A 22408-nucleotide genomic window follows, 5' to 3' on the forward strand; every position below is an offset into this window, starting at 1 on the left:
TCTTCTGTATTCCACAAGAGCATTCTGGTCATGGAAATCTTCCCAATTCTGGCACAAAGGCCCAGGTCAATGGGAGGTAGGCACCTAAATTCCTTTGTGGATCTAGACCAAAATCTACTTAACCATCCTTTCTGGTGACTGTATGAGAACAAAACGTAATGATCTGTAGCATGACTATCCAAAACTATTTTGCAGACTCTTGACATGCTGCACATGAGGTGTCTGGCTCTTTGTACGATGTTTATAAACAAGCATTTTTGTTGTCTGAGTGACTGTTGCTCCGAACCGTAACACTCCCTCTTATTGATCACTATAAGCTTTACATAAATCACAAGTCACCAGTTAAGGTGGCCATGTGGGAATTGACTGTCATAGTTAATGATGTCTGGTCACAGACATTGGTTATTGTTTTCATCTATTTGTGTTCTGAATCAAATCTAAGTAGCAAAAAAAAAAAAAAAAGCCTAAAAGGTAGGCTTGGCAGAATTCAGGGTTTTTTAATGAGATAATTTTGAGGGCTGACATACATGTTTAAGCACTTTTAAATTTTTGATTTAAATGTTCAGAGTTGTGGGAAGTTCCAGGGCAGTCAGACAATAATTACTTAAATGACAGTCAATTGAGATTCAAAAAGTTAAAGGTTTATAACTGCCAAAACATAAATTGTCAACCTCACATATCAAAACATGCCAAGTAAATATCTTCAAACCAAACTCTAAGTTCTCAAACAGCATTTTTCTTACTTTGCCTCGCTGTAACTTTTGATTATTAATGGATGGAAATATTCTTTAGCTGCTTTGCATGGGTATGGGGTGAAGTCGACATTTACCCATTAAAAATGAATCCTTCCAAGCCTGCTAAGAGGCCATAACAATACAATCCTCACATTTAATCTGTTGCATTAATAATTAAATGGTGACATGACTTTCTTTGAGTCAGTTTAGTGGCTGCGGCATGTGCTGGACTTATCCTTCCATGCATCTGTTCATAAGGGGCCCATTGTCCTAGTCTCTTAGAGACCCAGTGGCAGGAATGACACGCCCGCCGCAAACCATCTTTAAGAAGTTCAGCAGGTGTCTCCCCATGTCCTGTCCCCTGGCATTGGGAAGTTCTGTGCTCTTCACAGAGTCAAAGAAAAGGGCCTTTCCCCCTTGACGCTGAATGGCAGCGAGTTCCCTTCTGCACTGTGCACCACCACCGTCAATCGCTGCTTCTTTCCCCCATTCCCTTCAGTTTCCTTGGCTGTTCCCCCCACTTTTTCCCTCCCTTCCTGTCTGCAGAGAAGGAGGCTCATCCATTATAAATGCACACGCTGACATCACTGCAGCCATCAGTGCAAGGACAGCTTCATCAGCCTGCCTGGGAGGGAGGGCGCGAGGGAGGAGGCGAAGGAGGAGGAGGGCTGGTCCCTAGCTCTTCCTGTAACCACTGACGCCGATTCCTCTGCAGGGGGAGGAAAAAAAGGAAAGGAAAAAAAAAAAAACCCAACCCAAAAAAAAAAACAAAAAAAACCCCCAAACCCCAACAGCCCCAGCAGCAGCGTCACTCAGGCAAAGCGTCCCCTGCCTGGTCTGCTTTGCCCGCTTCCACCGCGGAGCCCGCTCACTCGGCCCCACCGCTCCTGCATGACGGTCACCAAGGTAAGGAGCTGCCCGGGCCAGCTGGGGCGTCTCTCGCGCGGCTCTGCCCGGGGCCAGGGCAGGCTCCGGGCGCTGCCGCGGGGACGCGGCTGGCTCCCGGCCCTGGCCCCTCCGCGCCGCCAAGCCGGGGCGGGGGTGGGGGGGGCGGTCGTTATTCCAGCCCCCGGGGGAAGGGGGAAGCCGCTTTGCACCCGCACCCCGCGATTGCTTCCTCGCCTAATCAGCTTCAGCGCGTGCTGCATTTTTAACCCGTGGAGAGCTGGCCCTGCGGTGGCCCGCTGGCTTTCCAGCGGGGAGGACCCTGCTTGGCTCCTGCTTCCCTTCCTGGCTTAGGAACAGGGGCGAGGGATCACTTGAGAGCCTTCTGCCTTGGGCTAGTAGGGAGAGCTACAAAAAACCCTTTGGGGGGTGGGGGGAAAGCAACGCAGTCTGCCCCCTCCAGAGCTCACCCCCCGGGCCGGGGCCGGCGAAGCGGATGTCCTTGGCCGGCGCGTCCCAGGCATCTACAGGTGGCCACCCGGCTGTTTGCAGGGACGCAAGCCTCGGTCGTGGGGCCGCTGAAATGGGACATTGGCAATAAGTGGCTAATCAAGAAACCCTGTGCGATGTCATGGGCTCGCCCTCTGCGCCCATCTCTGCAGGAAAAAGCAAACCTGCTCCAAGGGAAAAGAGCAGGGAAGTGCCCTGTGCTGGAAGTTAATTTTCTTTAATGTAAAGCTGGCTCAGCTTTACAATCTTTTATTTATCTGTGATCCTTTCGGATCTCTCTTTGGCCATAAAGTGGGGTCTCTGGTTTCCCACATTACTGCTCTAACAGGGACCAGCGTGGCTTTCTTGGCATTTTTAGTTTCATATCTACAGTGACAGTACCTGCAGTGTCTTATACCAAAGACCCAAGTACTTTTCTTTCCCGTTCACCTTGGTCCTTGGGTCTGGGCTTGAGGAAATAAATATAGAAATATAATTTAGTGTTTGTAGGGAGGAGTCAAGTGAAAAGATCTAGTTGGTGCGCTTGCTTTGTGTCAAATCAGCTTTTGTGTCTAGCGTTGTCAGCACAGGTGGCCTAGTCCTCTAGGGCCATGACTCGGCAAGTGAGCAGCCATGCATTGCGCACCTCAGCGGACCAAAGACCTACTTGGCCCAGCTGCACCAGGTCACTCCTTGTCTTTGATCTGTAGAATTAGCTGAGCAGATGCACGAATGTGTAAAGAAACAGAAATCCTGTGTGGTGAAAAGTCTTAGCAGCTACCCAAAAGCCAGAATGATCAGTTGAAGAAGGGAGATGGCCTTTAATAGGCGGGGAGGAAGGAAGTATACTGGAAAGTGCAGAGGCACATTAAAGTGGTTGTCTCTCCAGAGGGCTGCCAGCTGGAATCCTACTACAGGGCTTTGCATCATGTTTTGTTCCACGGTATTAGTTTGTGCTCCATTAATCAAAAAGCTGTAATATAGCGGAATTGTTCAGGGCGATCCCCTGACTGGAAAATCAGGATACAGTTAATGCAAAGACTTACACTCCGGAGGTACAAATGCACAACTGGGCTTCTGGTAAGGGGGTGGGGAATAACTGCTACTTCAGGCTGTGTTAACTTGAGCTTTGAGCTGCCGAACTACGTTTGACAAGCCAAAGACTTTAGAGAGTAAGGAGGCAACAGGCACACAGTTCAGATCAACATTTGTTTAACAGCTGAGGAATGAACTGACTTCTTTATGGTGTGTGGGCAGGTGTCAGAGGCCAAGCGAAGCTGTTGCCCTTTGTTCCGTTTGTGCGATGCAGGTTAGTGGAGCGTGGCTTTGAATTAATGAAAGGCAGGCGTAGTGAGCAAGCTTCCTGAAGGCTGCCGTTTTGCTGCATACGGAGCAGAAGCAAAGGGGAATGAAAGATGGGGTGGCTCCTAGGTGGGTGACAGCCGTGCCTGGGGTTCAGTGAGGTCTTATTGTTATACTGCCAGAACGCTGCTTGCTGCTTTTCATGCACAATGTCCTTGGCCTTTCTGTTCAGAGAGATGGCATTGCTCATGGATTTTATTTCTACAGCATAAAGGTATTTGGAGACAGACAGAGCTCCCGCCCCAAAAGCTTACACTCCAAATCAGAGACTAAACACAACTCCCAGAACTGACATGGGCCTAGATCAGGGGTGGGCAAACTTTTTGGCCCGAGGGCCACATTGGAGTGTGAAACTGTACGGAGGGCCAGGTAGGGAAGGTTGTGCCCCCCAAACAGCCTGGCCCCTGCCCCTATTCACCCCTCCCACTTCCCATGCCCTGACTGCCCCCCTCAGAACTCCCTCCATCCAACCCCCACCCCCCGCTCCTTGTCCCCTGACTGCCCCTCCTGGGACCCCCCACCCCAAACTGTCCCCCCCGGGATCCCACGCCCTATTCAACCCCCCCTGTCCCCTGACTACCCTGACCTATCCACACCCCCGCCCCCTGATAGGCCACCCGGGACTCCCACGCCCTATCCCACCCCCGCTGTTCCCCGACCCCCCACCCCATCCAACCGCCCCCTGCTCCCTCTCCCCTGACTGCCCCCCGGGACTGCCTACCCAACCCCTTCACCGCCGCACACGTGCCGCCTCCTTACCATGCTGCTCAGAGTGGCAGGAGCTCGCAGCCCCACTGCCCATGTGGCAGCGTGACAGCGGGGGAGGGGCCGGAGGCAAGCCTCCCCGGCCAGGAGCTCAGGGGCCGGACGTGGCCCACAGGCCGTAGTTTGCCCACCTCTTGCCTAGATGCACTACATTGGACAATCCACATCACTTTCTCCTCACCTAACAAGAGAGTGATCTGCTAAGAACCAACTATTCTTCCAAACTCTGAACCATGTTGCCAGCTCTTGCATGGGTTTCTTGTGAGTCTCGCAATATATAGTGTGATTCTTAAATTCTCTGCTCCTGGAGTCAGATGAATGTGTCAGCATCTTCAGACTTGGCACTTAGCCTGCTCTATATTTTTCCAAAATCCGTTAGAAATATTAACTTATCAACTTTCTCAGAATGATGCTTTGCTAGCTTCTAAAGAAGACTAAACCAACTGCTGTGTAATGGATTCCTCCCTGAATTTTTAACCTGGAGGATCCCATCAGCTGTATTTCTAGTGGGAGGCGCTTTCTTCACTTCACACAACTTGACAGTTGCACCTTGTAAAAGAACTTAATCTTTTAAAAAAGCAATTAAAATAAGAACTTTAATCCGGCCTGGTCTATTACCATTGCTTTGAAGTTTAAGGTCTGAATAATAAACATTAAAACAAGTCATTAACATAAATGTCCATATCTTCATTTTAACAGTAAAAACTGTCTTCCCCACCTCCCTAATACGTTTATCCATTTTACAACACACGAGTCTGTGACAGCAGAATTATATACTGACAAAACGAATGGGGTCATCTGCTCACTCTGTACAGGTGTCAGAGTAGCAGCCGTGTTAGTCTGTATCCGCAAAAAGAACAGGAGTACTTGTGGCACCTTAGAGAGTAACAAATTTATTAGAGCATAAGCTTTCGTGAGCTACAGCTCACTTCAAAGCTTATGCTCTAATAAATTTGTTAGTCTCTAAGGTGCCACAAGTACTCCTGTTCTTTTTTCAGTCCATACAGTTACTCTTTGCACACAGGCCAAGCCTACTCGGATTCAGCAGTGCAGACAAGCATGCAGGTCACTAATCCCAGGAAGGAGGTTATGTCCAGGGTGGAGGTTAGATTCAGCTTGGTGAGGGAGAGTTATGGTGAATCCTCCACAGCCAAACCACCGTGCACCAAGGAACAGGCAGAAAAATTATTCCTCTTGCACTGGTTCAAGACTAAGAGGTATATGCACCAAGCCATGTTGTCCAGTTATACATGCATGTATCACAAGTGCCACCTGTCTGGTCTCCTAACCATTATTCTGGCCAAATCTTCCCTTGTGTGGAGTTGGCCAGTTCTCCAAGTTAATGCATTGGAAGAGTGAACGTGTGGCTGACTGCTGGTCTGTCTGTGTTAATTGGCAAGAACCTTTCAAATATATGGGGTCGGTCGAGCCATCCTTAATCCTCAGTCTTCAGCTGCTTACCTAGGAACAAAATAGTAGCTTTGCATCAAAAATGGAACTGCCCCTTGCAATCTTTCCCTTGTGAACTTATGTGCATCCGGAAGATCTCATCGATACGGGACCTCATCTTGACAGATAAAGAGAAATTGAACACAGAACTAAAAATTAGTGATTGCTGAGGTGCAGGTGATCAGGGCTTTATTCTGTTTGCACACAACCAATACAATTAAGTCCAAACCACTAATAAAATAGTTGGTGCTTTAAAAGGGCTAATTTCACAAAGCTGAAAACAATTGAGTCAAATGAGGTAGGAGGAAGAACATGAATACGCGAATTGAACAACTGGGAACTGTTTAAGAACATTTTTAAAATGCTCCAAAATTCACAAAAATCTTCTAGAAGGAAGACTACAGCAGTTAATAAATGAACCAGATTGGGGGGGGGGGGGAGGAGTGAAAGCAGATAATATATATATATATATATATATATATAAAAAAACACAAATGGAAAAAAGGAGAAATTAATAGCAAGGAATATATATTAGAAGCTAGGAATTGTAGAAAACTGATAAGGGAAGCAAAAAGACACAAGGAGCGATCACTGGCCAGAAGAGTTAAGTACAGTTAGAAGGAGTTTAAGTACATGGAGAACAATAGGAATCCTAACAATAGTATTGATCCATTACTAGATGGAAATTGTAGAACTGTCGGTAATGCAGAAAAAGCAGAAGAATTCAGTGAATCGCTTCTGAATTTGGGGAGAAAGGCTGATAATGTATTCGTAGAAGATGACAGTAATGAAATACTGTCAGAATGGAAAGTAATTCAGGAGGATTTTTAGTAGCTGCTAAGTTAGACATCTTTTAAATCAGCAGGCCTATTTAATCTGTATCCAAGGATCCTACAAGAGCTGGCCGAGGTGCTCTCTGGACAATTAATATTGATTTTTCAATAAGTCTTGGAACACTGGGTAAGTTCCAGACGATTGGAAGAAAGGTAGTATACTACTATTTTAAAAGGATAAACAGGATGGCCCCTGTCACTAGAGGTCTGTCAGCCTGACATTGAACCCCAGACAAAATAATGGAATAATTGATATGGGATTTGATTAATAAAGAATTGAAGAAGGGTAATATAATTAATGCAAAAAATCCCATGGATTTATGGAAAATAGACCCTGTCAAACTAACTTGATATTTCTTATGAGATTACACATTTGATTGATTATGGTAATAGTGTTGATGTAATATATTTAGACTTCTGTAAGGCTTTTGACTTGGTACCATCGAACATTTGTATTTAAGAAAATAGAACATTACAAATTTAACATGGCACATATTAAATACATTAAACACTGGCCAGCTGATAGGTCTCAAAATGAATTGTAAATAAGAATCATCGTTGAACAGATATGTTTCTAGTCGTGTCTCCTGGGGATCAGTTCTAGGCCCTATGTTATTTCACATTTTTTATCAATGACCAAGAAAGCATAAAAAAACCACCAATAAAGTTTGCGGATGAGTAAATGTTTGGGGAAGCAGTGACAAGCCTCTGCTGCAGAGTGCTCTGGCTTGCTTGGTAGTTTGGGCACAAGCAAGCAACGTGCATTTTAATATGGCCAAATGTAAAATCCTATATCAAGGAACAAAGAATGTAGGCCATAAGCACATGAGGCAGGGGGGAATCTATCCTGGGAAGCAGTGACTCAGTAAAGACTTAGGGGTCATGTTAGATAATTGGCTGAACAAAAGGGATCATGTGATCCTTTGGTATATAAACAAGGGAATCCTGAAGGAATAGGGAGGTTATATTACCACTGTTTTTGGCACTGGTGTGACTGCTACTGGAATACTGTGTCCAGTTCTGGTGTCAACAATTCAAGAAGGATGGTGAGAGATTGGAGATGATTCAGGGAAGATCTACAAGAATGATTAAAGGATTGGAAAACATGCCTTAAGGGTAAGCCACGGGAACAATTTATCACAGGTTGTAGTGGATTCTCCATCACTGGAGAACTTTAAAGCAAGCTGGATGTCTTTTTTTCCCCCCCTCCCCCTTCTAAAAGATGTGCTCTAGTTCAAACAGGAATTAATTCAGGGAAGTCCCATGTCCTTCAGAAGGTCAAATCACAATGGTCCCTTCTGATATTATAAACTATGAATCAGTATTATTCATATTAAACTATGCCTTGCCTGAACTTTCTTTTTAATCCAGTAACTAAGCTTAAGACGAAAAATATTAAGTCAAGATCTATTTTAGTAACTCTTTATTTCATGTTAACCCAAAGGAGTCAAACATGCCAAGTTAAAGAGATGAGAGAATAATTTGCTGTAGTCTAATATGATCAAATACTAATTATAATGGAACCCACTTATGAACTGGGATACAAAGATGTTATTCTGGTGGTAGGAACAGGACTGTCTCTAAAAGAGAATTATATTGTAGTTTGTAATCTAGTTAAATGCAGTTCTAGAGTGACTCGGGCAAATTATGGTCTTATGGAAAAGGTGATACAGGATTCAATTAGTGATCAGTTAAAGGGTAGGAACATAATTAATGCCAGTCAACCTGGTTTTACAGAAAATAGGTTTTGTCAAATAAATTGATTCCGGTCTTTGTTTGATAAAGGTAACTGTAGACTTTTGTAAGATGTTTTGACTTAGTACTCTGAGACATTCTAATTATTGATAGTGTCTCGTGCTTTTATTTTAAAGCGCACTCTGAATAGGTCACAAATTGGCTAACTGACAGATGTCAGAATAGTTGTCCATGGGTAATCCTCATCAGATGGAGGTGGGTTTGTTGTTGTCTAATTCTTTAGTAAAGCAAAATTACAATAAAACATTAACATACTAAATCAGACATTGCTTGTTCTGGATCAGTTTCTACTCAGAAATCCTGAATAAAGATTCTGACTTGCTGACTGGAGAACCCACCTCCTCTGAGTATGTTATATTTCTAAATACCTGTCCTCTTTTGGGTGCAACGCTTGTGTACACACTTGGTGTGAAAGCGTTTCCATTACAAGAATGGTCCATATTTTACTATACCACAATTCCATAGGAGGCGGGGGTTACATTTTTCCAGTATGTGTAATATAGTCTAAGTGCTAACAATGAAAAATAAACTAAATTGTTTTTCTGTTTAAAATGCCGATCCTTTACTAGAGCATTAATGAGTATTTCAGGGGATTTCTAGGAAGCTGGCATTTTGTCAAAGATGGTTCTCTTTTTAATAATTTCCTCACCATTTTTGCATTTTCCCATGAATCTTAAATCTCATTCCCCTGAAGTATACTATTAACCAATTTAGTTAAAATAGGTACCAAAACTTACTTGAGAATTCTACAATATTCCCCAGGAAACCCCTCAGGAGTTATACTGGATTTTAAATTCTTAAATACCTTTTCAACTTCCTTTACAGCAATTTGCCTGTCAAGAGCTGCCATGGCATCCTCTGAAAGCTGAGGCAGTTTCAAACTTGTCAAATATTTATTTACAAGTTCAGGATTTAGATGTTCTGAGCCTACAAAATGGAAAATGGAAAAAATTAGCAAAGATTTCAGAGATCTATCTGAATCCAGTTACTAAATCTCACTTTTTATTTCTAATCAGAGTGATGCCTGGTTTATCCTATTTCTTTTTTAACTTTCCGGCTAAAAGCCTATCAGCTCTGTTTCCCTGTCCATAATATTTTTGTTTACTATAGCTAAGTATTTGCTCAGCTTTACCTGTTTGTAACAAGTTAATCTTCCCTTTTATCTCAATTATTTTCTCACACACACTTTTAGATCCCATAGGGTTGTCTACCTTTCAAAGCAGGAAGTTCTTTAACCAAACTGTCTTCTTCAAGGAGTTCTCACTTTTCTGAGATCTGATGCTTTATTTATGAGATTCGCCCGTATTACTGCCTGTCCATAATCCCAGAGAACACTTTTGCTGATCACTTCCTTCTAAACGTTTCTGGAAATATTCTTCCAGCTCTTGAATTCTAAGAGGATCATACAACAAAGCTCTATTCAATGGCGGGCTCTTTGTTTTTCCATTGAGTCCCAATCTTCTGATCCAACATATGCAGGGGCATGGTCAAACCAAGTTATAAACAAGAATAGTTTTTGTTTTTTGTTTTTTCCTTTTTGACCAACCTAGCCAAGGTCCTAGGAACAAAAAATAATATAAATTCTGGATAAGATCCATGAGTAGCAGAATATGTATATCCCCTGACATCTGGATTCATCTCCCGCCAGATGTCCACCAGATCCTCACTTTCTAAGTGATGCGACAAATTTGCCTTTGCTCCTCTGAAATGCCTTCTATGTCCATTCGATCAATCCTAAAAAGGATTAAGCACTTCATTAAATCCCCCTGGAATATCCCCTCCCCTAACATCTCCTAAATCTCTAAAAAAACCTGATTTTAAGAAAAAGCTTGCCCTGGATTGGGAGCATATACATTGGCGAAGGTGAGAAGTTTACCTTTCAAGGACCCCTTAATTAAAATGTATCTGCCCCCTGATCTATGAGTTGTGCTGAAACAATAAAGAGATGTGTTTAGCAAAAAGTAGTGTGAGCCCTCTTCAGTTAGATTGCTCTAGTATGACACATGGTAGCTGTGTCCAAGAAGTCATCAGGTACTTGTCTGCCTGTTTCCTGTAAATAAATCTTACGAGGAAAATCCTCTGGGAGCTAAATACCCTTTTTCTTTTTGTTGGGTTGCTCATCCGCTTTACGTTAATTGTCATGACATTAACATACTCACCCGTGGTGGGTACCATGTCTACTCTCGTCCAGTACCTCACCCTTTCTTGACAGCAGCAACACCTCCCCAGGCAGATGCCAGGTCTCCATTACATTTGTGCCTCTTCCTTAAATCAGATGTTTGGGACAGAGTTCCCAACACACACACAGTCATTTTAGAACTCCCAAATTTACTGCTTTTCCTCTTTTCACACCTGTATTGTACCTGATACTGAGTCTGATTTACTGTACATTCTTCAATGGAGCCCTAGCACTTAATATACCCCTTTCTATTAAAACATGTAACAATATTTAACATCTGTTTTGTTCTCTTATCCCCATGTCCCTCCCTATGCTTTCCCTCACTGTCCCGTGCTCCCCTTTCACTGTGGGAACTGGGCTCTCCTTACATCCGCCAGGGCATCTTAGTTCCCTGTGGGAGGTGATAGAGATAAACAACCCCTGCTGGGAGTTTTATATATAAACTAGACTTCCACACTTCACAATGCTTGTGATAGTCATTCCAGAAGGGTCATGATGGAAAATTTAAAAAATAAATGAATTCAAAGACTGTATAATAATTTCATAATGTTAGATAGTATAAGATGTTAAGATTTGATAAGGCTTGGTTCTTAAATTTATTATTATACAATATATATTGCATTTGTATATAATATAGTTAGATTCTCCTCTATATTGTCTGGATAAGAATCAGTGGTGGTTCAGATCTCTCCCTTGTTGCCCTCAGAGGAGTAGCCATGTTAGTTTGTATCCACAAAAACAACAAGGAGTCTGGTGGCACCTTAAAGACTAACAGATTTATTTGGGCATAAGCTTTCGTGGGTAAAAAACCCACTTCTTCAGATGCATCTGAATAGTAGCATACATAGTAGTTAGTAGCAGCAGGGAGGTGACTTTTCCCTGGGTATATTGCGCTGGTGAGACCGATACTACAACATTGCATCCACTTCTGGTGTCAACATTTTAAAAAGGATGTTGAAAAATCAGAGAAGGTGCAGAAAAGAGCCACAACAGTGATTCAAGGACTAGAGGAAATGCCTGTTTAGCTTATAAAAAATAAAAATAAAAAACCTGAAAGGTGACTTGATTAGTGGGTAAGTAAGTTCATGGGGAGAGAAGATACTGAGATCTAAGGGGAATTTTAATCTAGCAGCAAGAACCAGTTGTAACCCACTACACTTGGATTACACAAGTACCCACTATAATTCCATTTTACTGCAGGAATAGTGAGCAGGTTCAGTCTGGTATGACAGCAGACCTCCCACCTGTGGATAACACCACAAGATAAATCTGCAAATTTGGACACTTCTGGATGCCCATACCCTGAGTTGCTCCAGTTTGGAATAAAGATACTGCAATGTAGTAAAGCTGGTCAGAATTAAAAAAAACAAAAAAAACTTCATTTACAAGAGGACAATTTGCGGGTTAAGACTCCTCAAATCTAAACGCAATCTTATTATACAAATACTGTACTGTGGAAGCGGTATCAAATATACAGATTTCTTCAGTACCAAAGTGTATCCAGGCCACAAATCCTACGCATTTAAAACACGCACCACTGCTTTGGCATTTGTCACCACACAGGCCTGAGCTGAACACACAGCAAGCACCCAGTTCTTTGAATAGGCTGCTATCCTTCTTCTTGTGGTTATAGTCTTGCGGAAATTAGTAAAAGCAGGCCTGTGAGCATCAGCCCTCAGGGTAGAGATCTTCACTTCCCCTGACAGTCCTATAAAATGTTTACCAATCATTTGGGGGTACACAAGACAAATCAGACTCCCGAAAGGGGTACAGTAGTCGGGAAAGGTGGAGAGCCACTGTACTAACTCACCCTAGAATGATCCTCCTTAGCACAGTTGGAACAGAAGAACCAGGGATTGTTTGCAATAGATTCCTCAGCAGCTGAGGGTGTTTCCTGAAATTTCAAAGAGCTATCCTGTTTTGCTGAATGCTGCCTCTTTGGAATGGCAGGTCCTTCCATTAACTTAACTGTGGCTCCTTCAAGCTGAGTTGAACGGTTTTCCATTTTCTTTGAGTCTCCCGCGGCAGAACTTGAGCTGTGGTTAGCTTCTATGGTATGGCATGAACTGCTAGGCTTAGACTGTTATTTTTTCCCCCCAGCTGCATAATCCTTCTTTGCTCTCTCTTCTTCCAAGTGGTGGATTTTGTACAGCGGTTGGAGAGTAAGATATCTTGGAAATAGCAGTAGTATCCAAATGGTCCCTCAGATGGAGCTGTGTAATCAGGGACTCATCCCAACATCTATGAATAAATTGCTTTACTGCCTGTACATTAAGGGTTTCTTGCATGCATGTCTTCTGCTCCATTACCCTTCTCAAATAGCTGTTTAATCTTCCCAAATACTTGGAGAGTATTTCCATGGACTTCTGAAAGGTCTCTAGGAATTGTGCATACACTTCATCACTGCTGGAAACAGGGCCATTCTTCTTTTCCAGCTCTATCAAACAAACATTGTTCTGCAGGGTAGATTTCCCTCAACTGAAAGCTTCATTCACTGGAGGTGACAAGCTTTCTATTAACTTCCTGTGCCTTCCCTTGGAAGACAATTCAGGATCATTTAGTAGCTGTTATATTTCTAGCTTCCAAGTATCAAAATCTACCTCACCGTTGGTTTGTGGCAAATGGCCTGAGAAGCACTTCAGTTTGCAGGATATATATGATGGTAGGTGGCAACACCCTCTGTAGATTTTACCACATGTTCTACCAGCACTTTATTTCCCCCCTCGGGAATAGAAAATGTGGTAACAGAACTTCTCTCTAGAAGCATACTGGTCTGAAAACTGTGTGCAGCATTACCTGCCTGGTTAGTATTGATTGTACTGTCCTCTGGAATTAGGGTGACCAGATGTCCCGATTTTATAGGGACAGTCCCAATTTTTGGGTCTTCTTCTTATATAGGCTCCTGTTACCCCCCCTACCCCCATCCCGATTTTTCACATTTGCTGTCTGGTCACCCCGTCTGGAATCGCTCCTGCAATTAACGAGTTGTCATCTTTTGGACACCTGTCCTCAGAAGTGTTCGGGGAATTTCTCAGTATAATGGGAATCACATTCCATTTACCATTCAGTTTGATCTGTTTACATTTTTTCTTACCATTTGAGTTGCACACGTCTCACTACATTCTCAAGGTGCAGTACCTTGTATGGTACCTTGCATTCTCTTAAGTCCGGTTACTGTCCCTCGACGCCTGGGTCAATTCCCCATTTGTAACAGTAGGGTGAATCCCACTCAATCTAACTGAGCTGCCTGGATCAAGCTGGCAAGTTCCATGGTCACAACAATATATAATCTTCAACCACAGGATGGCGCTGTCCCTGTTTGGGTGCCACAACTTTGAAATGTGTGTAACCTATGACACCAGTGGCTCTCACACTTTATTTTTTTCCTGCGGCCCACTTGAAAATCGCTGTGGGTCTCAGCGGACCACTTAATGACCTTTCCAAATGTTGTTTGTGTCATTAGCTAACGACTGTAAAGGGCTTTGGATAAAAGCGCTACATAAAAAAAAATAATTAACATTTTTGTTCTACAAATAAAAGCACACAACCCATAATTTAATATCAGTAGTCTTACCTTTCTAATGTGGTGAATGTGCCCTCTTTCCACTGCCGCGGCAGCCACGGAGCTGGGGCTGGGAAGGATGGGGGTCTCCCCCTCTCTGCCCCGCTGCAGCAGCCCCTGAGCTGGGGCTGGGAAGGAGGGCCGTCTCTCCCCAGCCGCAGTCCTGGAGCTGGGGAAAGTCGCCACTTTCTTTGGCTGCCACAGCCCTGCATATCCCAAATCCCCCCCTACCCCCTCTTCTCACCCCACCGCCCCCTCCCATCTACCCCTATTCCCCCCAAGGCCACCACCTCACCTTACATGTGTGTCTTCTCCAGGGTCCAGGCACCTAATTGGTGGAGCCACGCCTGCACGGCTCCACTAATTAGGTGGGTGGCCCTTCATTCTCTCCATCCAGGTGCGCACCTTAGAGGGAACTATCCGCAGACCACCTGAATGGAACTTTTGGACCACAGTTTGAGAACCTCTGTACTACACTTTGACCACACAAGTGCTCATATTAATTCCATTTTACTGCAGGAATAGTGAGCAGGTTCAGTCTGGTTTGACAGCAGAAATCCCACCCGTGGATAACACATGATAAATATGCATATTTTGGACAGTCAGATGTGCCCATACCCTGAGTTGAGTCAGTTTGGAATAAGGACACCACAATGTAATAAAGCTGCTTAGACTAAGAAACAAACACTCTTTTTTTTAGGAGAGAACAATCTGAGGATTAACTAAGACTCCTCAAATCTACATGCAATCTTACCATAACATCAATACAGCAAACACTTTTTTTGTTTTTGTTTGTGTAGTAAAAAGCATACAGATTTTTTCCGTACCAAAAGGTACACAGGCCACGAACCCTATGCATTTAAAACATGCACCACTGATTTGGAATTAGTGTCATCCCACATTCCTGATCTGAACAAGCAGCAAGCACCTAGTTCTTGTGGTTATCTGCTTGCTGCAATTAGTAAAAGCAGGCCTGTGAGCACCAGCCCTCTGGGCAAAGTTCTCCACCTTCCCTCTGGTATGTCTCCCTCCCTCTGGGTCTGCTGGGACTAACAGAAGAGTTTGGCGCCTTCTTTTCTTTCTACTTGGGAGTGGAATTGCCCCTGCCACACCTTTGGAGATGTCCTACTGAGCATGCTCCAAGAGTTCGTGTTCTTTTCCCCCCTTCTTTGTTTTCCTGCTAGTCCCCGCTGGAGTCATAGAATCATAGAAAGAAAAGGAGTACTAGTGGCACCTTAGATGAACTGAGCTGTAGCTCACGAAAGCTTATGCTCAAATAAATTGGTTAGTCTCTAAGGTGCCACAAGTACTCCTGTTCTTTTTGCGAATAGAGACTAACACGGCTGCTACTCTGAAACCTGTCATTAGACATAGAATCATAGACTATCAGAGTTGGAAGGGACCTCAGGAGGTCATCTAGTCCAACCCCCTGCTCAGTGGACAGCTGCTCCACTCTTCTGGGGGGAAAACCCCAAACTGAAACTGAACGGACTACTAGTGTTTAAAAGGAGTAGCCACCAAAGCACAGGGTTACACAAAAACCAACTGTTAAAGACAGACAAATTCAAAGTTAGAAATAAGGCACTAATTTGAACAATGAGGGTGATTATCCATTAGAACAAACCATCAAAGGAACTGGTGGATTCTCCGTCTCTTGATAGCTTCAAATCAAGATGGGTTGCCTTTCAGGAAGACATGTTTCAGCCCCACAAAAGTTATTGAGCTCAATACAGGGGTAACTTGGTGAAATTGAATGGCCTGTTAGATAGGAGGTCAGGCTAGATGGTCCCTCCTGGCTTTAAACTCAATGAATCTTACACCTGTCCATGTCCTGAGTGGCTCCAGTGGAATTCTTAAGGCCTACAAGTGTCCATTGACACCAGAATATCTGGCCCACTATTTTAACATTTGTTTGGCTAAGTTATGCAATATTGGACACGTCAACTAACTTAGATTCTGCTTCCTGTTTTGGCTGATAGAAGCAAAACATATGTGGAAGTGAACGGCTAGGTCCTCTCTCACAATGATGGTTATTTGTAAAATGGAATGGGGAATAATATACCTGCCTTTATTTTCCGGGGGTGGGGAGTCAGTCGCTATCACCAGTGTTAGCAATGCTGGTAGCTGTTGTTGGACCATCTCTGGGTTACGACAGGGCACCAGCGAGGACAGGGCTCCGGACAGACTGGTATTTTTACCAACATGATATCCAACGCTGCTCTGAGTAGGTGTCGTCAACACTACCGCTTAGGACTCCAGGCACCTGCTGGCATTTGGTTATGTTAGCATCAGCGGAGCTCAACGGAGGGACTCTTCTCCAGGGAAAAGGTCACTGTTTTAAGAGTGGGCCCATTCGGTTTGTATGTGCTGCCTGGTTCTGCTAACTGAATTCTGGCACTGCCGTTGACTATTCTGTGGGACTGCTGAATAGTTTATAACTGCTCTTGAATGAATTGATTTGACTATTTGTTCATAAATTATGCAAAGCGGATTGCTAGTATTGGTACTGGAAACGACAGATACTGTGCACTTTGGTTTTTTGACTAGCTGTTTTGCAGCATATGACCTGCTGAGATCATATGAAGGGGCATGCTGTTCCCAAAGGAAGGAGGGAATCGGATTTCTTTATTGAGCAGAATTATAAAGATGAAAATCGGAGCTTCTCTTTCAACAGAGAATAAAATACAAAATCAGACCCCTTCTCCTAACAGGTAGGAGCACCCACTACTCTCTGCTTCTGTGAAGTGCTAACAATCTTTCAGGATCAGGCCCTGAGAAATTACTGTTAATCAAAAAAAGGAAATGCTGGGTTCCCAGATGTGTTTGTCAAGGTGACTTATCTTGCTTGTCTTTTTTTTTTTTATGGGTTTGTTTCTGAGTCAGTGTAGCATTAATTCTATGCTTTAATATTCGAGGTTTGTAGGCAGCAGGCTCTCTATCCGTAATGCGTACAATACAGAATGCAACAGAGGGTGGGATTTGGGTTTTCTTTTTTTAAAAGAAAAATCTTTCCAAGTGAATAATAGTTCAATTCATTATGCAGTTAAAGAATTTGAACTAGTAGAATTATGGATTCCTGTCTTTCTAGTCAGTGTGTAATTACTGAAATCTGGCAGAAGGCAGAATCTACATGATGGAGCCAGCTGCTGCATTCCCCCACAAATCTGTGAATCGGATCTTTCACTTACTGGAAACGTACTAGGAGCCTGCTTGGTTCCAAGAAATCTTTTACTCCTTTGTTCCTTACAAAACCATTAGAAAGCTTTTTCAATGCAGCTTTCAATCAACAAGAACAAAAATGTTCAATAGCGGGTTAGAATTCTGTCTCTAGAACCTTGATTGCAATTGTGAAAGTCTTGGTGTAAGCTCTTCCCAGGGAGAAATATTGATGGAGAGATGAGTCTCAAAGTCTGGGGGGGGGGGGCCAGTGTGTTGGAACAGGACTTGCTAAGGTGGCTGGCTACTCCTCCTTCAGGCCCTCAAGGGCCACTTGATTAAAATACAAATTAGAGATCAGGACAAGCACCAATCTTCAGAATTACACCCCACTGAAAGGAGGGGCGTGGTTTTGGATCAGGACACCCAGAGCTGCATCCAGGCTGCTGGTTCTGGACCTAGATTGCAGACCAAGTGGGGCAAACATTTTCTGATATCAACAGAAATCTCTCAGGGACTGCTAGTGAGAATCTGGATCCAGACAAGGTAGCATCATTGTGGGCAGCAGTGGCTTGGGTGAAGCAGGTCTTTGACCTCTAATTCTATTGCATGAAAACTTTACCCAGTTCCTTTGACACAAGGAATTTAGAAAAGTCCAGTCTGTTGGAAGACTGTGTTCTCTCCAGGAAGAGCAGTAAGCGTGCTGTGCTGTTCAGAGTTCCTCAGACTCCAGCACTAGAGGGAAATCTTCATCCCAACCCATATGCTCGGCAAAGATGGATAATGGTGCAGCCAAATTGCACAGTTCCCCTTTAAGCAAAAAACTCAGCCAGCTTCCAGGCCTCATAGTAGCCAATGTGACACAGGTCCAGTAGTGTACACTGCAAGTACAGGTGGGAAAGCCATTGCCAGAGACGAAGCATTGGAAAAGCTTGCACGCTTTCATCACCACTGGCAGCAGCTTGCCGACTGTCTGTGCTAGGATCCGATCACCACTGCTGTGCTAGGATGGAGACAGAGCAGGAATAATTGCCCCGGACAGTCAGTCTCCTGGCCAAAGGCCACTGAGGAGGACACAGAGCCTCGTTTGAGTCTAGCTCGTGAGGACTGTTGCCAGTCGGGAGGGAATTTAAAAGACCAGGACGCTGTATGTGACCTCCTCACGTCGTGTCGTTCCTGCCGATTTGCGCTAACATGCACCAACCCAGACAGCACCACCACCTGTCTGTATTACAGAGGCAGCTCCTCTCCTGCTGAGGGCATCGCTGTTACAAAACAACGTCTCTTTCTCCCAGAGGCAGGAAGCACAGACGCTCCCCTGAATTTCCTCAGCCAGGGGGGCTTTCCCATCGAGGAGGCTCCATACCCTTCCGGAGCTTTCTCTGGGCAGACCACGACAGGCCTGCTCACCCAGCCAGCCCAGGAATTATTCCAGCTCGGTGACGGAGGGACTAGTGTAAGACAGGTCACTTAACGTTTCTGGTTAAGAGAAGTGTTTCTAGCGGTGTGGGCTAGAAGTCCGTGATGATTCTGGATGGTGCTTGTACGCCTCTTCCCCGCCACCCCCCCATAATAACTCCCCCCTACAAATGAGGAGAGGAAATGAGTCTTTTCTTTGCTCAGACGACTGACAGACTGACTCTTGGAGTGCCACAAACGTGCGTGGGGCAGTGGGGTATGGAAATCATGCTAGCCAGAGACCAGATTTCTTGCCTAGACACGAAGAGGCACAAACAGGTACGATACAGTCAGCAGCCGCAGTGCAGTGGTGGTGTGGGATTTTTATAGCTCTGCGGAGCGGGTTGGGGATGGGCGTGCTGTGAGCTAACTGGGAGACTCTTCAGTAGGGCTGGAGTCTTAACACTGTGGGGTACTGTTATCTGAGCACCTCCACACTCATTCGCGCACACACCCCATGAGGTAGGGAAGGGCCACCGCCCCGCTTTTGACCACCGGGCGCGAAGTGAGAGCCTGGGTGTGGTTACAGTTCGAGCTGGAGGCGTACGTTCCAGCTCGAGGAGCCATACCTGGCCTTGCGTGGACTGAGCTATTCGTACTAAAACCAGCGTGCAGCCGCAGCGGAGTGGGAGGGGCTAGCCACCCCAGGTCCGAGCCCCTCTGAGACACAAGGCAGGTGCTCGGGTCGCTACCCCCTTAGCCGCTTACACCACTTCATCGACTCTCCTGAGCACACCAGGTCAATCAGAGCTAGCGCAGGGATGCTCCTGCTTTCAGCTCAGAATGCAGACGTAGCCTAAGTGACTCACCCAGGGTCACGCAGAAAGCCTGGGGTAGAACAGGGACTACGTCTCCTGCTCCCCAGGCTAGCATCCTAACCACTGGATTATCTTTCCTCCAAATGCAAGTCGGACTTGGGCTTCCCTGAAATGGTCTGTTCCAGTTCCTGCAGCTGGCTGACTTGACCTGCAGGGTTTAGCTGACTTACCTAGGAACTCTGCTTAATATGCATAAGACTGAGAGCATGTGTTTAAAAAGCTATGATCTTGGGAAACTAGAAGATAGTCATGACCTCACTTTTACTGTGCTTCCTCCCTTTTCTTTTGGCTTACAGCACCATTGACTCATCAACTTTTTTTTTGCTTTGCTGGTCTAAATACAGAGTTTGTACCAATGGAGTTTTTTGGGTTCATTCCATACAGTGGGAACTAAGACAATCCTTTCTGCTAGAGCCTGCAGTGGCAAATTTACTGTGTAATCTGTGTAGCTTTTGGGGGTTAAGCCCAGAGTAGTGGATAGACCATCTAGCATTTGATGGCGCTCAGCTGGAAAGGGAGACATGAACTCAAGGGGCAAAGCATTTTGACAAATTACAAAATTGACTTAATACTAATGTGTTTTGTGGTCGACCCCAATCAGTGGTCAGAGCCTCACTGTGCTAGGCACTATGTAAACACCTAACAAAAAGCCAGTCTCTGCCCCAGACAGCTAACAGTATAAGGTGAGACACCAGATGGGGGAGGGCATGCAGAAGGTAACAGTACCATTATTGTTAGGATTGTAGCAAGCAGCATTCACGGAGCACTAATTGCCTAGCCTCTGTCAAGGAGTTTGTTTTGGCAAAGATGAGTTGTAAGGACAGCTCTGAAGGAGGCTGGTGTAATGGATTTCTACAGAGAACTCCTCCCCGAGGAAATTAAGCACATCAGAAGATGCTTCCTTACCATAACAAAACTGAAGTGCACCTAAAAGCTGGATTTCAGGAGTAGGCTGCAAGGGAGGAGGCAGGGGGCTCTTAGTGCTGCTGGTTAACAATATTTCTATGGTATTAAAATTGCTGTAATCGGCATGAGAGAGATTCTGTGATGGCTGAGGACTTGTAGGACAATGTCTATCTAAACAGGCCACTGTCATACGCTAACCAGGGTACTAAACCCACCAGGTTAAAACGGAATGCTGTGAGTAGTGACAGCCTGACTACGAACAATGATGTATCAGTAGTGGTTTAAACCTGGCCAAAACAGTTATCTTAATTAAACTGGGCTAGGCCCTTGACAGCAGACTCCAGCTCCTTCTGTATGTGGCTGTCACCGAGGGGCAGCCAGCGAGCAATGTGGGGAGTGTATGGTATGACCTTAGGAATGCACCCCGGGAGCAGAACAACTGTCTCCAGCTGCAGTGAGCTCAGGGATTCAAGGTGGAATAGATCTGCAGAAGGCAGCGTGAGTTTTCTTAGAAGCTTGGGAAGGGAAGACTCTCAGCTCTCATGTGGCCTGCGTTTCTAGTAAGAGTAACTTCCTGAAAAGTTTAAACTCCAGGAAAATTGCCGTTATTCCCTTCCCGCAACAGAGCTCTTATCCAGCCACCATGGCAAGTGTCTTTAAAAAACAACAAAAAGAAAACCAAAAACCCAACCTGTTACACTGTTTTAGTTTCTTTCCCTAGGCAACGTTAATAAGACTGATAGCTACCAATCCAGGTGTTATTTAAAGGATTTAGTTAGACCTCTTTACAAAGTTGGTTAAGTTTTAAGCTTTCTGTGCCTCCATTTACTTATCTCCAAAATGAGGACAAGTGACCAAGGCCACACAACACTTGAATGGCAAAGCCTGGAGGAGAAATCTGGTCTTCTGACTCCGTCTTGTGTGCTCTCTCTTGGGCTATGCTGTACCTTCCACTTCACACCTTCTTGGGGTGAGCATGTCACCCCATAGTCTTTTCCTCATTATTGCAGTTGTGTTGGACTCCACCGTCTCACCTGACCTATAGAGGGGTTCAGGTTGATCTGGATTTGGTTCTTATGGCTCATGCCCATGTCCTATAATAGACCAGAACACTGGATAAGGACCCCCTCTTTTGGGGATGCTCAGACTTGAAGGGTGGTCTGCCCTCTGCCGCTTGGGCCCATCTCTAGTTTTGTGTCTCCCCGTATAGGAACTCCCCGAGTAAACAATTAAGGAGTGGAATCAGTGAAAATACATGAGTACAGTGGGTCGTGAACTTTGTAAAAGATTCTCGCAAGGACCCATTATCCCTCTCCACCCCGCCAAGGGACCCACCTAATCCCTCTCCCACACCTTCTCCCCCAGCTTGATTCTCAAAGTTTGGAGCAGAGCTACACTTGCAGATGTAGAGCGCTTTGAGTTAAACCAGCCTTCGGAGAGCACAGGAGGGAAAGCGCAGCAGTCTGTCCACACTGCCAGCTTCAAGCACACTGGTGTGGCCACACTTGCAGCGGCGTTGGGAGCGGTGCATTATGGGCAGCTATCCCAGCATGCAAGTGACTGCAACGTGCTTTTCAAATGGGGGTGAAGTGTAACTGGGAGTGTGTTGTGTGTATGTGGGGGGGAGAGAGAGTGGGTTTTTGGGGGGCTGAGAGCATGTCAGCATGCTGTCTTGTAAATTCGGACAGCAGCAGACCCCCCTCCCCCCCCGCCTCCCTCTCTCACACACGGCATTCCACACTAATGGTTGCTTTGTCTCAGAGCAGATAAGCAGCCGGCTGTCAAACAGAGCTTTCAAAGGGCATATCCGCATTCCTGCAGCCAGTTCAAAACAATGACCAGAGTGGCCACTTGGCTTAAGGGGACTATGGGACGTTGCCAGAGGCCAATCAGAGCGCAGTAATGCAGCACCTCGTCCACACTGGCGCTGCGGCGCTCCAGCGGGGGCGCAGCAAACGTTATTCCACTCGCCAAGGAGGAGACCAGCCGCGCTGTAGCCGGGGAGGCAGAGCGCTCGACGTGCCTTGCCAGTGCGGACGGGGAGCGAGCTAGTGCGC

At 45.2% G+C, this 22408-nt stretch overlaps 1 protein-coding gene across 3 annotated transcripts in view; it reads left to right on the plus strand.

The window, feature by feature from the left end:
* Window positions 1-1357: 1357 nt before the first annotated feature.
* Window positions 1358-22408, plus strand: part of CORO2B (coronin 2B) — a 142233-nt gene continuing 121182 nt past the window's right edge. For all 3 annotated transcript variants that reach the window (XM_073304471.2, XM_073304470.2, XM_073304468.2), the window contains exon 1: window positions 1358-1640. Coding sequence is in view for 1 of the 3 variants with exons in the window: in XM_073304468.2 (XP_073160569.1) it covers window positions 1626-1640 (15 nt within the window). In the remaining 2 variants the exon portion in view is untranslated. The remainder of the gene's footprint in view (window positions 1641-22408) is intronic.

The sequence above is a fragment of the Lepidochelys kempii genome, chromosome 10, assembly GCF_965140285.1.
Source record: "Lepidochelys kempii isolate rLepKem1 chromosome 10, rLepKem1.hap1, whole genome shotgun sequence".
Lineage (NCBI taxonomy): Eukaryota > Metazoa > Chordata > Testudines > Cheloniidae > Lepidochelys > Lepidochelys kempii.